The sequence below is a fragment of the Festucalex cinctus genome, chromosome 6 (genome assembly GCF_051991245.1).
Source record: "Festucalex cinctus isolate MCC-2025b chromosome 6, RoL_Fcin_1.0, whole genome shotgun sequence".
In the NCBI taxonomy this organism is placed as follows: Eukaryota; Metazoa; Chordata; class Actinopteri; order Syngnathiformes; family Syngnathidae; genus Festucalex; species Festucalex cinctus.
Window position 1 is genome coordinate 5724760 of NC_135416.1, and position 17317 is coordinate 5742076.

The 17317-nt window shown below is 40.1% G+C and overlaps 1 protein-coding gene across 1 annotated transcript in view; it reads right to left on the minus strand.

The window, feature by feature from the left end:
• Window positions 1-17317, minus strand: part of cntln (centlein, centrosomal protein) — a 127676-nt gene that overhangs the window by 31888 nt on the left and 78471 nt on the right. Inside the window, exons 19-23 of the mRNA XM_077523623.1 lie at window positions 16474-16629; window positions 14177-14274; window positions 6402-6528; window positions 4778-4915; window positions 2909-3094 (exon numbers count right to left, since the gene is read on the minus strand). Of these exons, the coding sequence (XP_077379749.1) occupies window positions 2909-3094; window positions 4778-4915; window positions 6402-6528; window positions 14177-14274; window positions 16474-16629 (705 nt within the window). The remainder of the gene's footprint in view (window positions 1-2908; window positions 3095-4777; window positions 4916-6401; window positions 6529-14176; window positions 14275-16473; window positions 16630-17317) is intronic.

The window sequence follows — 17317 nt, forward strand, 5'->3', positions numbered from 1 at the left end:
GTGAGTGAGTGAGTGAGTGAGTGAAAAAAGAAAAAAAAAAATCTGTGCGTGCTGTTGCTGTGGGAGTGACGTCATGCAGCCGACAAATTCGCCCGGCCCCGTCTGCAGAGTAGGAGGTGAAAACCCACGTGGTAGTCCCACTTTTGAGCAAATCAGGCTTTGAAAATTGCAATCTACTACATTGTGATGCCAATTTGAACTTGAGTAGTGTTATTAATGTGAAATGCAAATACATTCTCTGTACAATTAATATACATATATTTTTTTAAGATGGTGACAGTTTTCCTATCATACAGATGAATCCCATTCTTCAAACAAGAGGTCAATCTCGTGTTTGACCTTCCCATTGCAAGCAGAATACTCCTAACTCATAACCGTCCATTTGATCTGATAAACGACTGCCACTACTCGAGCTGCTTTTGGTGATAAAAGAGTGCGTTTAGCCTTCAGGAATACACAGCTCATTACCTAACAGCCACATATCCTTTTTCTTTTATTTACGGCCTAATAGATATTCACTGTCACTCGTCGAGGGTTACATTTAATTGACCTAAACCCTGCATGTGGAATAATCCGGAAAGGAGATTAGGAAGGGAATTCATCAGTCGTTCTGAGCTGCGGGAGGAACAGTAAGTGTTGCATGTGTGCGTAGCGTGTACTTGAGTCTGCGTGTTTGTTGAGAACTCTTAACCGGGCTAGCATCACAATTGCTATAGCCAGAGGGCCAATTTAGACGAGGCGAGGATTAAGGCATAGCGATGGGGATCAAATGAGCAGCTAAAAAGACATCTTCAATAATAACTAGCTGCTTCTGAACCTTTTCACACACACGCGGGCACAAAGGGCCGCTCATGAGCCAACGAAGCGACGCGCAGAAGAAAATGATCTACGTTCATCTGGCGTCGAAAAATGCATTCCAGGAAGAACATTATTACAGATAAATAACTGTTTTGACAGACGTAAAGCCAATTCTACTCGTACTCCATAAGAAGGACAATAACGTGAAACTTATTGTGCACTTGGCCACTGCATACATGCGACTTTTTAGCAGTTTGGGCAGCCTGAGGCGTATGCAGGGGCCAAAAGGGTCTACTAGCCCATAATAATAATAATAAAAAAAACAAACCTGCATACACATTCAGCAACAGCAAGCTCACAAAGACAACACATGAACGCGCACGCACGCACGCACGCACAGCCCCTCCAGTCGTGATCAATACACGACAAGAGTAAATCTCCTCCGGACGTTAGGCAGCCCAATCAAAGGGCTCGCTGTTCTTATAGGGGATCACAGGAGCCAGGGGCAGACAAACAGTGATGTGAATCCTCGACACAACAACAACACCACCACCACCACCACGACGGCCCCACCCCGCCTGAGGTTATGGGAAAATGGAGGCACCGAGTGGATATCAATACATCTTTGCTGGCGTGAATTAAAATTAAGCATCTTTTGTTTACGGGAGATATGCGCAATAGATCCCATGCATGTGTGTTCTGAGCAGATGGTCGTCCTGTGTCAAGCTCCTAGTAACAGGGGGGGGAAAAAAAACAAAAAAAACAATGTACAGTATCACTAAACTACTGCCATAATAATCTGATGAATTCATTTTTTTCCCCACTCCATATCCTCTTGACCACTAGGGAAAAAAACATTGTCCAATCATGTTTATTTTGATATTCCCGAATCTTTGTGAAGTAACTGGAATACTGCAAAATAAATTTGTGAAGTTTTTCGCCTGAATTTCAGCCGAAGAGAGACAGATTTGATGAAAAGGCTACTTCTCCCTGTTCGTTTTGTTCACCAGTAAGTTGATTAATACTGAGATACAGTAATAATACCAACTGTACTTTTTGGTGGAAAGTGGGGATGTCACGATAAGGGCAATATCGTGATATCGCGATATTGAAACTGCCTCAATATCGTCGTCGTCATGTTCACAATATTTAAAAGGAACACATCTGTTAAAAAAAGTCAGGTTGGTTTCCATTTGTGCAGTTCTAGCACCCTCTAGTGGCTAGTTTATTAGTGCAATTTAATTTTCATTAGGGATGTTTTGGCCTTCTATGTTTAAAATCTATGCTAATTGTCAGATGAAGGGGAACCTAATTTGCTTGTGAAGCGATAAACGTGTGCTTGCATTGCCAAGTAAGTGCCTCAATATTGCTATTCGAGATTGTATGTGGTTTATATGCATTGCTGTTATGTACAAAAGCACAATATTGTGTTTTTTACTTTTTAGTATGAGCTCTCTTTTTTTTTTTACAATTTTGTGATCCTTTTTAAATATCGCCAACTCCCCCACAATATCATGATAATTATCGTATCGTGACCTTCATATCGTGATAATATCGTATCGTGAGGTTTGGATATCGTTACATCCCAAGTGGAAAGGGAGCGAAATAAAAGTGGTGAATTCTTGTGAAAGTAATGTAGGCACCTGGGAAAGAAGGGAGGAGATAAAACATCCCCTTATCCACCAAAAATCCGAAGGGCGATGGCAAACCGCCACCAAAAGTCTGCGCATGATTTATGTATGTGCAGAAATAGACTCTGCTATCTCTGCCCGGCCTCTTCCGTCTTTGACAGACAGGTGTCAGCAGAGCAGAGCTGCAGGACACTCTTTATCACTTTCTCTTCTATTTGCCAGATACATAAACACACTAGCACATGATGGATGACATCTCCACAAAAAACAACCATGCCAATTCCCTCCAACCACTCATTTATCTACCTGCGATGGCCTTTATCTCTTTATACCCATGAAAAACATGCATAATGACATCAATCCCCCCCCCTCGTCTGTGAAAGAATGCGCCGGCCCAGGACAGTGATTTAAGACGAGTTAGATGATTCACCGCTGCACCCCGCTGGCTTTTGATCAAGCGGAGCCTTTAAGCGGAGCACCTTGATGAAAGAGCGAAGCTGCTCCAGCTGGGAGGAGGCCTGGCCGAGCTGCCTCTGAAGCCCGTCCAACGCTTGGGAGCGCTGCTGGGTCAGCCGCTCCATTTGCTCAGTGGCGCTCTGCTCCAGAGCGGCCAAGGCCTGCTCGCCGGCTCCCACGCGAGCCTGGAGGGCTCGAATGCGCTGCTCCTGCACAACGGAAAGCACGGAGATGGTCAGCAATGTAAAAAAAAAAAGAAATCAGACCAGAGGGGATCAATCAGATACACAGTGGCAAGATAAAGTATGTGAACGCTTTGGATTTACCTGGATTTCTGCATACATTAGTCAGAAAATTTGATCTGCTCTTCGTCAGGCAAACTTGACTTTTTTGATTTATTTTTTTTTAACTTTGAATTGTTGTCCTGTTACATCATGTATCATCTGTTGTGCTTCATTTGGCAGACAGAATTTCTCCTGCAAAGTTTCTTGATAAAATGGAGTGATTTGTTTTTGCATTGACGATAGCAATCCGCGCCGGCCCTGAATTAGCAAAACACGATAATCCACCATTACATTGCAGTTGGGATGAAGACTTTTCTAAAAAAAAAAAACATCGTTTTCATCTGTCCACACAATATGTGAAACATTCAGCCGCTGTTTGATAATTTTAACCTTGTGGAAATGTTTTTTGGGGGGGGGGACTGCAGTGACTTCCTCCAATAGCATCAATTCATGATCTGTCAACAGGGATGTTAGCATGTTCCAGAGAGTTCTGTTAGTCTTTAGCCAACACTTTCAGAGCCTTCTGCACCTCATTTAACATTTTGATTTTGCGGGCATTTTTTACAGGAGAACCAATTCTAGAGAGAGTTAACAACATTGCTTAAAGGGGAAGTCAAACTCAAAAAAACATTTTTTTCACCAAAAAAAATAAAAAAATCTTTTGGGACACTTGTTGCCTTTTTTTCAGTCACATATTATGATTATTGCTAAAACATTTTTGACAATATATCAAAAATCATAGGTATCGTGGATCGTGATATTATCGATATCGTGTGCCAAATATCGTCAGAGTATCGAATCGTGGTTTACCCATATTGTCCCACCCCTATTCCTGATGTTGCGTCATCAGTAGATGAATGAGTAGTCAAGTAAGGTGGAAAAATGAAGTACCATTTTATTAAACACATTTAGATAATATGTACAAAACAATCAAATGAAAAACAGTAATTATGGCGGTAACTAAGTTGCTGACATACATTTACTCCCAATAACATATAAATATGTTTTTTTAATGTTCTAAGTGCCCCAAAGACGTATTTATACGTGTTTTTTCTTTTTCTTTTAATGCTCGAGCATACAGAAGGCTTTGATGCAGCTTCTCAACTGCAAAGAACGGTTGCAGAAATGGTAGTTATTACACAAGCGGCCAGCAGGTGGCAGCAGAGCAAAGGAGATCAACCAGGGCCATGGAGTAAAAAAGCTCAATCACTTACAATTTTGAATAGATTTGTGAAAACTGATGAAACTTAGCTCTCTTCTAGTGCTAATTGTTGCAAAACGGAAACAGAGAGAAACATACTTTTTTTTCCTGATGAAAGAAGAGACTTTAATCTTTCTTTTGATAGGTTCCATGCTTTTATAGCAATAGAACACAATATTCTGTGGGCCTTGCAAAATCAGTCAAAATCCAGTAAAACAGCCAGCAGCAAACGGGATTGCTTCTGTGAAAATGGCTGGGAGTGAATGAGTTAATGCACTACAGTGCAATGCAATCCCATTCATTGCCTGTCTTTTGGAACCTCGAAAAGCCCAATGTCGGCATGATTTAAAAACTCACCTCTACACAGCAAACAAATAATAATTAATGGCGTAATTACAATGTCAAACCTTTTTTTCCAGCTCATCCTTCAGTTTGGTGCAGGAAGCCTCATGCTGGGTTTTCTCCGCGGTTGCAACGTTCAATCTCCTCTTTAGAGATTCAACGAAGGCCTTTCTGTTGGAAGCTTCATCAGATAAACACTTGACCTGTGAGTGCAAAAGGGTCACATTGTTTTTTTTTTTTTTGTGTTTTGTTTTTCAAGCAAGTTCCACTTCACGTCACTGCTGCTCTGCTCACTGTTTACGTCAATGAAATTAGCGCGCAAATGACACCACGCCGCGACATGCATCAGACCGGTCGGTTATAATCTGATATTCTTTTCGTGCGGAAGACGTCGGATGACTCGCGCGCGCACCGTTTGCGTCTGCTGGAACGTACACATTAGTCGGGTGAATGACATCATCATTGGCCGCAGATCATCCGTGTGCTCACGGTGCAACCATTTGCATTTTCTATCCAGGGATAGGAGGAAATTACCATTTTAAGACATCATGTAATCATGCTTACAGATGTATGCATGCATATTTTTTTTTTTTTTTTTTTTTACAGTTTGACCAAAAATGTTCAGAAAGCCTTAAATGGACCGCCCCCTACTAGCTGCCTCCATCATCAATACACAAGTTTCTAATCCACTGGTGTCCAAATTATGGCCCGGGGGCCATTTTTTAGTGGCCCGCGACATATGCTAAAAATGGCACTTGACTCGGTTCAATTAAAATAAAAACAAAAGATGTTTGGAGATGGTCAAAGTAAGAAGGGTGTCGAAAAACAGGTGCTATTAAAGGTTATTTTAGTTATCTAAAACTAACGAAAAAACTAAAATTCAAAACAATTTCGTTAACGAAATAAAATTAACTAATAAAATGAAACTACATTTTATGTTTACAAAACTAACTAAAATAAAACTAACTATAATTATAGCAAAAATGTCCTTCGTTTTAGTCTTTGGTAATTAATTTAATGCATGAGCCTTTGGGGATGATTTTAAATGTGATTTTTAGTAGATTTATTTTGATATAAAAGGGAATGACGTTGCGCCCATGGTGTTTTTTAAATATCGCGCACAAGTAATACACATTTAAAAAAAAAGCAAAAAAATAATACTGAAACTAACTAAAATAAAACTAAGCATTTATTAAAGAACTAAAACTGATAAAAAACTAACAGAACCACCCTGAAAACTAATTAAAACTAACTCAATTTAAAAAAACAAAACTCAAAACAAAATAAAAACTAAAATGAAAATTTCCAAAACTATAATAACCCTACTGCCATATTGCAAATAAATTATTAAAAAGTTTGGACACCCCTGTTCTAATCACACTTTGGCTGTATCAGGCCAGATGGTGATGTCACTGGCTCAGTCCAGGCTGTAGCTAGTCATTTGTGAAAAAATAAAATAAAAATCATGCTTGACAAGGTTGAATTCATATTTAAGACTGAAATTGTGAAATTAGCTATTGTAAGCTTTGCGTCAGCATCTGTCATTTAGTCTGGACACTGAGGGACGATTTTGAATCAGTGAGTCAGATGCACTACCCAGAAACCAACATAATTTATCTAAAAGGTTGAAGAAAATAAACTTTAACATCACTGTGTGTGATTTTAGCTTTTGTGACACAATTCCAGCACCTTCTTCTCCAGCTCCTCCACCTGCCCACGGTAACTTTTCTCCATCTCCTGCAAAAACTTGAGCCTCGTCTTCAGGTCCTCCACCAGCTGCCTCTTCATGGTCGCATCTCGTTCGGCGTGGCTCGCTCTGCAAATATGATGCGTTCATTACATTTATGCAAAATGATGAACACTTGTTGAGCTGGCCAAAGTTTTTCAAAGCAGAAGCCTCCACGCTGACTAGCAATGAGACTCAAAAAAAAAAAAAAAAAAAAAAAGTCTGGCAGAGTAGAAACCAACAAGAATTTTGAAAATCCGATGATGGGTTCCAGAGAATTATTATTATTATTATTATTATTATTATTATTATTATTTTATGGGGGTGTTGCCTGGCCAAAAACACGTTGAAATTAAAAATGGTAGTTCAGATTATATTATTAAAATAATTATTTCCAGTAAATTGAATGTATAAAATTCTCAAACTCACATTATAAGCTGAATATGATGTCACAACTTTGTTATTGAAGGTAGCTGTATTTTACTAGATTAGTGATATTAACCAATTTGCTCCCAAAAACGTATAAACGCGTTCTATTTTAAATAATGCCATGGTTCAAAAAACGTATTTATACATTTTTTTCTTTTTTATGCTAGAGCATACAGAAGGTTTTGATGCAGCTCTGACCTGAATAGGTCACTTAAAACAACAGTAATTATTACAAAAAACGGCCAGCAGGTGGCAGCAGAGTATAAGAGATCGGCCAGGGCCATGTTGCAACAAGCTCTTTTTTATTCCAACAGATTTGTGAATAATTATGAAACTTAGCTATATTCTGATGCTAATTGCTGCAAAATTGCGGAAACAGATACAAATATACTTTTTTTTTTCTCCTGATGAAAGAAGAAACTTTAATCTTTCTTTTGTTAGGTTCCATGTTTTTATAGCAATAGAAGAAAATATTCTGTGGGCCTTGCAAAATCAGTCAAAATCCAGTAAAACAGCCGGGGGTTGCTACAGTGAAAATGGCTGCGAGTGAAACAAAATATATTCACTGGTATTCGCACACGCGCAATTGCCCCAAGTAGCGCAGCAGGCACGACAGCTCATTATGACAACTAAATATGCTCGTACGCAGAGGCGCATTTAAAATCAAGTGCACTGTGGAGGGACAGGAAGTGTGACTGCGAACCACCCTTCCATCCCTCGTGTTGACAAACAGCATTTGGAATCAGGAGTGACACTGCTTGGCAGACAGTAATCAATGCATGTAAATGTTTAAATTATGATCAGGGGTGCACGAGTCACATCAGCAGGAGGTCTTCGTATGGATGACAGCAAATATTTGGATGCTGACAATAATCCCCTTCAGGCTCGTGTGGCTCGTTCTGCGCCAGCTGTTTCATTCACACAAAATGCATCTCATGTCACTTTCCATTTCAATTAGCGGCCTTTTGTGACATGTTTGATTTTTGCAGCATTCTGGTACGGTATGCCAGCTTAGCGACACATACACCAACATAACACCTTGCATGACGACTTCAACAATAAACAGAAATGGTTTTAAATACGTGCCAATCAACCGTAGTTTTATTTTTGTACAAAGTGTGACAATGTGACTTTTTGAGGAGGTTTATACCAAAGAATAAAATAAAGTGGAAAAAAAGGCAAACTTTTTTTATATTGTATTATGAACGTTTTAATTGTTCAGCACTTTGAGTTAACAAAAGAAAGATTAAAGTTTCTTCTTTCATCAGGAGAAAAAAAAAAGTATATTTGTATCTGTTTCCGCAATTTTGCAGCAATTAGCATCAGAATATAGCTAAGTTTCATAATTATTCACAAATCTGTTGGAATAAAAAAGAGCTTGTTGCAACATGGCCCTGGCCGATCTCTTATACTCTGCTGCCACCTGCTGGCCGTTTTTTGTAATAATTACTGTTGTTTTAAGTGACCTATTCAGGTCAGAGCTGCATCAAAACCTTCTGTATGCTCTAGCATAAAAAAGAAAAAAATGTATATTCGAATGTATGAAATGTACCATATAAATAAAGTTTGATTGATTGGTTGATTGAAATGGGCTCACTACATCAGGATGTGTTCACATTTTTAACCCTATAAAGCCAAATATTTCATATAAATACAAGGAATTTTGGGCCCTCTATTTCATGAGTATAATATTTTTTTCCCCGATTAAAACCCTGACGTATATGATCTGACACATGCATTGCACAGATAATCCATTAGAGGGCAGTATCACCCAGCTGATGGCTTTTCCAGCGACCTTGCAAGATCGCCCCAATTTGAGAAAGAAGACACACTTATCCTTATTAATAGTGGGAAATGTTGTCTCTGATTTTCGGAAATACTAATGTTTGATGTGTCTGTTATATTTTTAACAGTTATAAATGTAGGAATTTAAGCATTGTGACCGGATGTATCAAATATGACACAAATGAAAAGTCATATGTGGAAGTTGACTTTCAGAAAAATACATTTTGTTTGTTTGTTCAAAATGAGGCGGCACGGTGGTTGACTGGTTAGCACGTCCGCCTCCCAGTTCTGAGGACTCGGGTTCGAGTCCAGGTTCCGGCCATCCTGGGTGGAGTTTGCATGTTCTCCCCGTGCCTGCGTGGGTCTTCTCCGGGTACTCCGGTCTCCTCCCACATTCCAAAGACATTCACGGCAGGTTAATTGGGCGCTCCGAATTGTCCCTAGGTGTGCTTGTGAGTGTGGATGGTTGTTCCATCTCTGTGTGCCCTGCGATTGGCTGGCAACCAGTCCAGGGTGTACCTCGCCTCCTGCCCATAGCGAGCTGAGATAGGCTCCAGCACTCCCCGCGACCCTTGTGAGGAATAAGCGGTCAAAAGGACCAATAAATACTCTATTTGCAAGGATAAGGATGCATCTTGTGGGTCAGAGTGACTCGTAACACCCCCTTACAACTGGCAGTGACTTGTGTTTTTCAACTAAACACATGATGCAACGCTTGAGCAAATGCTTTCGTGTAAGTAAATGTCCCCGTCTCCCTGGGTGGACGAGTGCCTGAGGGCACGCCGGCTGAATAAATGTGAGCTCGCTTGTCCTATTGGAGTGGCATTAAATTAAATAAGAGTGGAGTCTGGCCCCAGGACTTTGGGGGGGGGGGGGGGGGGGGTGCGGAGAGCGGTGCTCACCGGTTACCCCTATGGATTTGGCCATTAATGAGAAAACCCATATTGAACCTTTCAGATGACTGCCTGCTGTTGACTTAAAGATGAAGAGCGGCAATAAGGGCCCCGGTAGGCTCGCTCGGCCCCGACGCTAATGGCAATTAGATGGACAACATTTATTTGAGATGTTCCCATCTTGCGCAGCCCAAAAAGAATAGAGGATGAAAAAGAATGAGGGATATATACGCTGCCTCGTCTCCAGTGTGTGATCTGTATTTATGAGCGTTAGCAGACGGGCAAGAGCGGCAAAACTCCGGCTCTGATCACTCGCCGCGTTTGTTCCCTTTGTTCTCGCGCTTGTTGCGGCAATATTGTTCATCAAACGCGCGCGCATTGTAATGATAACAGCGGCGAGCGCGCACGTGTTGAGAACGGCGCGGACACTTGATGCGGCTGATAGACAACAGGGCGAGAGAGATGAAAGCGGCACCTTCATAAATAAAGCAGCGCCACAGCGCCGGATATTGACTGAGGACATGCCGGTGTACTTTGAAATTCTTTTTTTTTTTCTTTTTTTTTGTGCTGCTCTCTTCTTTAAGTCGAAGCAGCACGGGTCCCCGTGTGTGCGCGTTGAGATGTATATTTCAGTGGCGTCTAGACATGGTCTTTCATTCCAAGAAGAGGGGTCCCCACATCCAAAGGCAAACGGCGGGCTAACAAATGTGCGGCGCCGGTGTCGCGGAAAACCGAACGCACGGGGATGTTTCGCTCTGTCGGCGCTGTGATCCGCCCGGCGCTTTGGTCACATACAAACACAACGCACCCGCTGCGATTGCACACATGCCCCGGATGCATTATTGAGGGTGCGGCGGGCACACGACGCAGCATGCCTGACAAAGAGGAAGGAAGCGGCAAGAGAGGATGGAAAAGTCCTTTGTAGCGCCCGTAGAGATGAAACCTGAGAGGGCTGTGATGATGCTGCGGAAGCTTGGCCATACTGTTTGAAATTTGACAGACATTTGGTGGAAAACATTTAAAATTTAGCATGTGGGCTCATGGTTAGCAAGACTGCCTACGGGTCGGAAGTTCTGGGTTTAATTCTTGGCTATGTGACTCTTAAGCTTTTGTGCGGAGTTTCATTCATGTCAAGACTTTGTGAGTGTGAATTGTTGTTTATATCCATCCATTTTCTTAGCCGCTTATCCTCACAAGGGTCGCAGGGGTGCTGGAGCCTATCCCAGCTGGCTTTGGGCAGTAGGCGGGGTAATAATAATAGAGGCAATAATCCGACAAAAACACACACTTCTCAGACAGGCTTATACAGACAACGAATCGATCTGATTGGCTGTGGCTAGACATGTGGGTAACAAGACTGACATTGAATTATCTGATTGGCTGTTGACCAGATAAAGAGATTTAAAAACTCCTGATATCACGTAGCTTCTGACATCACATAGCGGATTACCAGTTGAAACTAGATGCTGATCACATCGGTTCAAAACAGACCTCACGGTCATGACCCAGTCATGACATGGTCCTCTGTCCCGATCTATATATAAATACATCCATCCATACATTTTCTCAACCGCTTGCTCCTCAACAAGGGTCGCAGGGGGTGCTGGAGCCTATCCCAACTGGCTATGGCAGCAGGCAGGGTACACCCTGAACTGGTTGCCAGCCAATCACAGTAAATGTAAATACAGGACCACAAAATTATTACTGAATTTTTTTCTTTGATCTCATATTCATATTTTGATCTGAAACCCAAACGTCTTCAAGATACAACAAAAACAAAGGAATTGACCTCGACTTTATGTACAATACAACAATCTGCGATACAGTGAAGCTGCTATAAGTTAAGTGCAATATGGCATGGGCCGAATTTTTAGGAAATAAAACCTCTGCCTTTTTTTGGATGAACCTTTGCACCTCATGTTTATATACTTTAATGTTGATACTTGGAGAGCTATACGCAAATTTACGACAGAACTTGTAATAAATTTGAGAACCACTAATTTAGAGTTCACTATGACCCGGTTGCCAGCCAATCGAGGCAGCACATAACGAAAAACAACCATTCACAATCGCAGAAAACGAAAGTACTGTAGTTTGTCTTTTTTTTTTTTTTTTTTTCAACATTATGATAATAGCAATGTATGCTTCCTTTTAAATTTGTGTGAAAAAAACAAAGGATTGGGAGCATGATCTTCCGCATTTTGCATTTGTCATAAAAATTGACAGATTTGTTGGTTCCAAGTAGGGAAGTGCGAGTACCGATACCAGGTATCGGTATCAGGCCGATACCAGCCTTTTTTCAAGTACTCGAGTACTCGTGACGCAGACGAGTAGAAGCGACCGATGGCGGAGGAGGAAGACGTTAAGTGAGTCTTGCTTGCCTGTAAGTGGCGCTAGCTTGCAGCAGTTTTTCACCAAAACTTCACCGGTTTGGAAATACTTAAAAATTGTGAATCTTAAACTAAAAGAGCATTTTTGCGTATTATTTTGAGCGTTAAGACTATTGAAGAGTGACTGTGCTGTTTTTTTTTTTGTGTCAAAATTAAAGGAAATATATTTGTTTAAAAATATCTTTTTTTTAATTTGTCAAAATGTACTACTGGTATCGGCAGTTGGTATCGGAATCGGTGAGTACTGAGGGTCTGAGTATCGGTATCGGTCTGAAAAAAGTGGTATCGAACATCCCTAGTTCAAAGTTTGAGTGAAGTGGTTCACTTTATTTTACGTGCACGAGAGTTCAAATGTGCATTTAATGAGTTTAATGAATGTTATACACTATTTCCATGATATCCTCTGGGATTTGTTCTCATCCATTCCACTTAAAGGTCCACAAGCGAGCTCTCAAGTTTCACTGTATACACCGATGACCAAGCACGTGAATTGTTTATACATGAAAAAGTGTGTACTCCGTCGAGTGCCACAGCGCGAGCGTGTTGGTGCGCCATCTAACTCATTAGGGCGTTGCGCCCACAGGCGAAGAGTGATGCTGCGTGGGTTTTCGTGTCACGGGCCAAAACGGCGCCTCCTGCGGCACACAATCGATCCATGTGCTGCTTTGATCAGCACTCCACATCAGCTGCCCACATAAACAACAGTAGCGGCGCTACATGACACATTTGCACATACACACACATGGACACGCATACGCACACACGCACGCACACTCGCTAATTCCTTCAGCCTCTTGCATTCTCTTGCTCATGCATAATGGCTGGTGCGAATGCCGAAAGCTGAGCATTCAATACAAATGTGTCGCAACGTTGCTTAACGGATTCAAAGTTGAAACAACAAAGTCTGCATTCCGTTTAAATTTACACGAGTAAACAGCAACATGGAGCATTTTATTCAACTGAAGAGAGAGTACCAAGAGTCCGTCAGCAGGTAAGCATTTTCATTAGTAAAGTAAAGTTGGGAAATAATTGAAATATTTGTGTATTGTAATACATGAACACATCATGCATTTATTATAAATACATGTATTAATATTTTAAAAGCCATTAAAAAACAAAAACAAACAATCAATCTATGAAAGCATATAGCAATTCTCAGTATGAAGTCAGTGGGATGACACCAGAAAAAATAATGAAAAATGATACTGTACGCAAATTATTCGAACATAAACACATTATAAATTCAAATTCAAATTAAATGAATGGAAATATTTATGCATAATGTTACAATTCAATCACTTAACAAATTAAAAAATATATATTTTATAATAGATTTAATAATTAAAATTTTCAAAAAATATATTTATTTATTGTACAAATATCAAATGACTATAATAATTTCACATATGTATTTTTAACTTTAAAGGGATACTTTACTTATTTAGCCATTTTTCAAACTAATATTTTTCCAATTATAAATGTAATATTTTCATTATTTTTCACATACAATTCGTAACTTTAAAAACACATTTTGCAACTTGCTGTCGACTGAAAATGACATCACCAGGGCTCAGGTAACCACTCACAGCTCAGCTTGTGAATGTCACATGACCAAACCTAGTAAACCGGTGAGCTGTGAGTGGTTACCTGAGCCCTTGTGATGTCATTTTCAGTCAACAGCAAGTTGCAAAATGTGTTTTTAAAATGAACGTATCAAATTAATTACAGACACAATATACATTTTTTTTATTGCTATAATGGGCTAAATAAGTGACGTATCCCTTTAATAATTGATTTAATAAAATATTACATGCATCTTTTTATATTTTACTACAAACAAAAATGTTATTTCGTTATAATAATATAATACAATAGACTGTTGTGATATTAAACCCATATTGAATATTTGAATTGTATCAGAAAAATCACCATATATTGTGATAAATAAACACTGGTGTAATTTCTTTCTTTGGCATTTCTCAGCATTCACTGCATATATATATATATTTTTTTCCCATACAAATGTGCACAGCGGAGGAGCGCGTGTCTGTGAGCTGCCACACGGTGGAATCAAACACTGCAGATCAGAGCTGCGAGCTGATGCGCGGGAAGGGAGGGAAGGCAGGATGGAGAGGAAAGAGACAAAGACGGGCGAGGGGAGGCTGCTGCTTGAAAGACGAAGGGAGAGCCCGAAAAGAAGAAGAAGAAGAAGAAGACGGAAAACATGCAGAAGTGACTAACTTGTCGTGCAGCTGGCGGAGCTTGTCCTCCTTCTCGTGCACTTGGCCTCGCAGGGCTTTGTTAGCCGCCACCTGCCTCGTGACCTCCGCACTTGTATTCTGGTGGGGGGGAGGGAAGAAGAGGCACACATTGCATGTTTCGGTGCGTGCTGTATATGGGGGGGGGGTTGATTGGGGAGGGGTCACGACATGGCTGATGACAGGTCAACCGCGGCATGCCTCCTCATTATAGTTACAGCGGGGGGGCTAAAGGAGGTTAAGAGGAGAGCGTAGTTTTCAAAGTGGATGAGATAAAGGGGGTCGTTCGGAAATATTACATCAAAATTGAACCCACAAATACTCAACATACATAATTATGCGTTGCTAATTTATGATTATTTGTATTCATTGAGTAAGGCTCTTGGATGACGTCAAATGGGCTCTGACAGGAAAAAAAAACATCTATTGGCTCTAGGGCTGGGTTCAAAATATCGATATCGTATCGATACGCCTTTTCATATCCCAACGGATTTTTTTCTTCTTCACTCACTCATTCACACACGTAAGCTTCTCTGAGTGAGTGAGTGAGTGAAAAAATAAATAAATAAATAAATAAATCCGTGCATGCTTTCAAATTGCCGCGGGAGTGACGTCACGCATCCGACACGTTCGCCCGGCCCCGTTTGCGACACGCCACCCCTCCCGCTCTGCGATTGGCTGGAGGGTTGTAAATGCTCTCTTTCCACTGAAACGTCCCGCTGTTTACAAAACAAACACAAAATGGCAAAATACAGGCTGGGGAGGTGGGGGTTTAGGACGAAATTACCACAAAAGATTAACAAAAACACAGATGTGTAGACTGAGAGAAAGTTAAAGTGTGTACATCCTGTATTTAAAAAGTGCATTTTCCTGAGTGAATCCGGCAGACAGCCCCTTTAAAAAACAAAAAACAAAAAAAACAAAAAACAAAAAACAGTTGACATCAATTACCGTTTATGGCAGCATACATCATAATTTTAGTAATCGTTATAAAACGTTTTTGGCGGTAAAAGAGTTAAGGGCTATACAAGCCCCTACTGTAAACTAAACGTTTCTTTTAAAGAATGGTTACTTTCTGAAGGTTTATAGGACCTCCACGTCCTATGTGAAAGCCTCACGATACTGTATACACTGCAAGCTTTGTGCAACCCAATGGGGTCCTCCTAGGCTCAGTAACTGTCCACATATTATTATTATTATTATTTTTTTTTTTAACTGTCACCAAACATGAGTTCCCCCGCGTTGAGTTTAACGACATCAGCGATCTGCTGCATGACATTGACGAGCCCGGCATCCCTGTGCCGTTTGAGCACCCGTCTCTGCTGTTATTCTCATTGTGACAGGTGCGCCTTAATGAGATCAAACGGTAAGAAATGCTAATTTGTGTTGAAATCACATGCAATTTCAGGTGATATGTGTAAATTGAAAAGTATATTGAAACATTTTTCACTTCTCTCTATCTTTTTTTTTTTTTAAACAATTTGATCTGAAGCCTTGAAGAAACATCAAAGGTCTAAGGAGGTTTCCAACTTTTTTCTTGCTTAAAGAGATTCCGATTGACCAGACCTGGGGAAACGTCTGGTCTGCAAGTAATATCTCGAATACCGGAATGAGTTTTTAACCACATTGCATTGCGGGAGTCACGTTTCAGGCCATCATGGATGGATTTTCAAACGTCAAATAATATGCAACAATGTACAAATGCAACAATAAGAGAAAACATTTTGATGCAGTGGAGGCAATGCATCATATTAACTCATTTGCTTCCAATGACGTATAAATACGTTCTATTTTAAATATCACCAGTGTCCCAAAGACGTATTTATATGTTTTTTTTTTTTTTTTTTATGCTAGAGCATACAGAAGGCTTTGATGCAGCCTCTGAACTGAAGTGAACAGTTATTGGTAGTTATTATAAAAACGGCCAGCCGGTGGCATCAGAGTATAAGAGATCAACCAGGGCCATGTTGCAACAAGCTGTTTTTTCCCACAGTTTAAAAAAAAATTGTGAATAATGACGAAACTGAGCTATATTCTAATGCTAAGTGCTGAAAAACGGAAACATATAGAAATATATCTTTTTTTTTTTTCTTTACCTTCTTTTTTACCGGCCAGCAAAACAGCAGGGAGCGAAGGGGATTTGTCAAAATATTAGAAACATGTACACTCCATTCACAATAACGAACAAAAGTGCCATTAAAAGTGAAGGCGGAATTTTCCACATTGGGTTTCACTGGCGAGAGGTGTACCTAATGAAGCGTCCAGTGAGAGCGGACTGACCTTGAGTTTCACTTGCAGCTGTTTGACCTCTGCCTCCAGGGCCTGGCAGGAGCACTCAGCTGTGCGACGGGGGAAAGTGCTTTGCCTCCACTGCTCCAGCTCCATCTCCAGAACCTTCTTCTGCTGCTCCACACCCACGAGATCGGACGTCAGCTTCTGCAAGGATGACCAGGAAGCTGAGTTGGTGGGTTCATGGCAATAACATTACTGTATAAAATATTTCGAATATGAATATAGCTGAGCAAAGAATAAAAACAATTACACATATTGCATATGATTGTTCTGCAAAAAAAAAAAAAAAAAAAAAAAAAAAAGTACATATAGTATTGGTCAAACTAAGAAGGAAGGGTATAGAACAACACAGGTGCTATTAAAGGTTATTTTAGTTAACTAAATAACTTAACGAAAATAACTACAACTAAAATTCAAAAAACTATTTCGTTAACAAAATAAAATAAAAACGCTTAAAAAAATGAAAACTAATTGAAATTACATTTTATGTTTACAAAACTAACTTGAACTATAATTATAGCAAAAATGTACTCTGTTTTTGTCTTTGGTGTGATTTTTAGTAGATTTATTTTGATATCAACCGGAATAATGACGTTTGAAAGTGTCACACACAGACGTGACATCATCTAGCAGCAGCCAATAGAAAAGCACCTTCAGATGAATTCGCTCCCATGGTGTTTTTTTAATTATTGTGCACAAGTAATACACATTTTCTTAAAAAAACTAAAACTAAACTAAGACTAACCATTTATTAAAGAACCAAAATGAAAAATTCCAAAACTATAATAACCCTACTGCCATATTACAAATAAAATGGTGTCTATACTGTAGC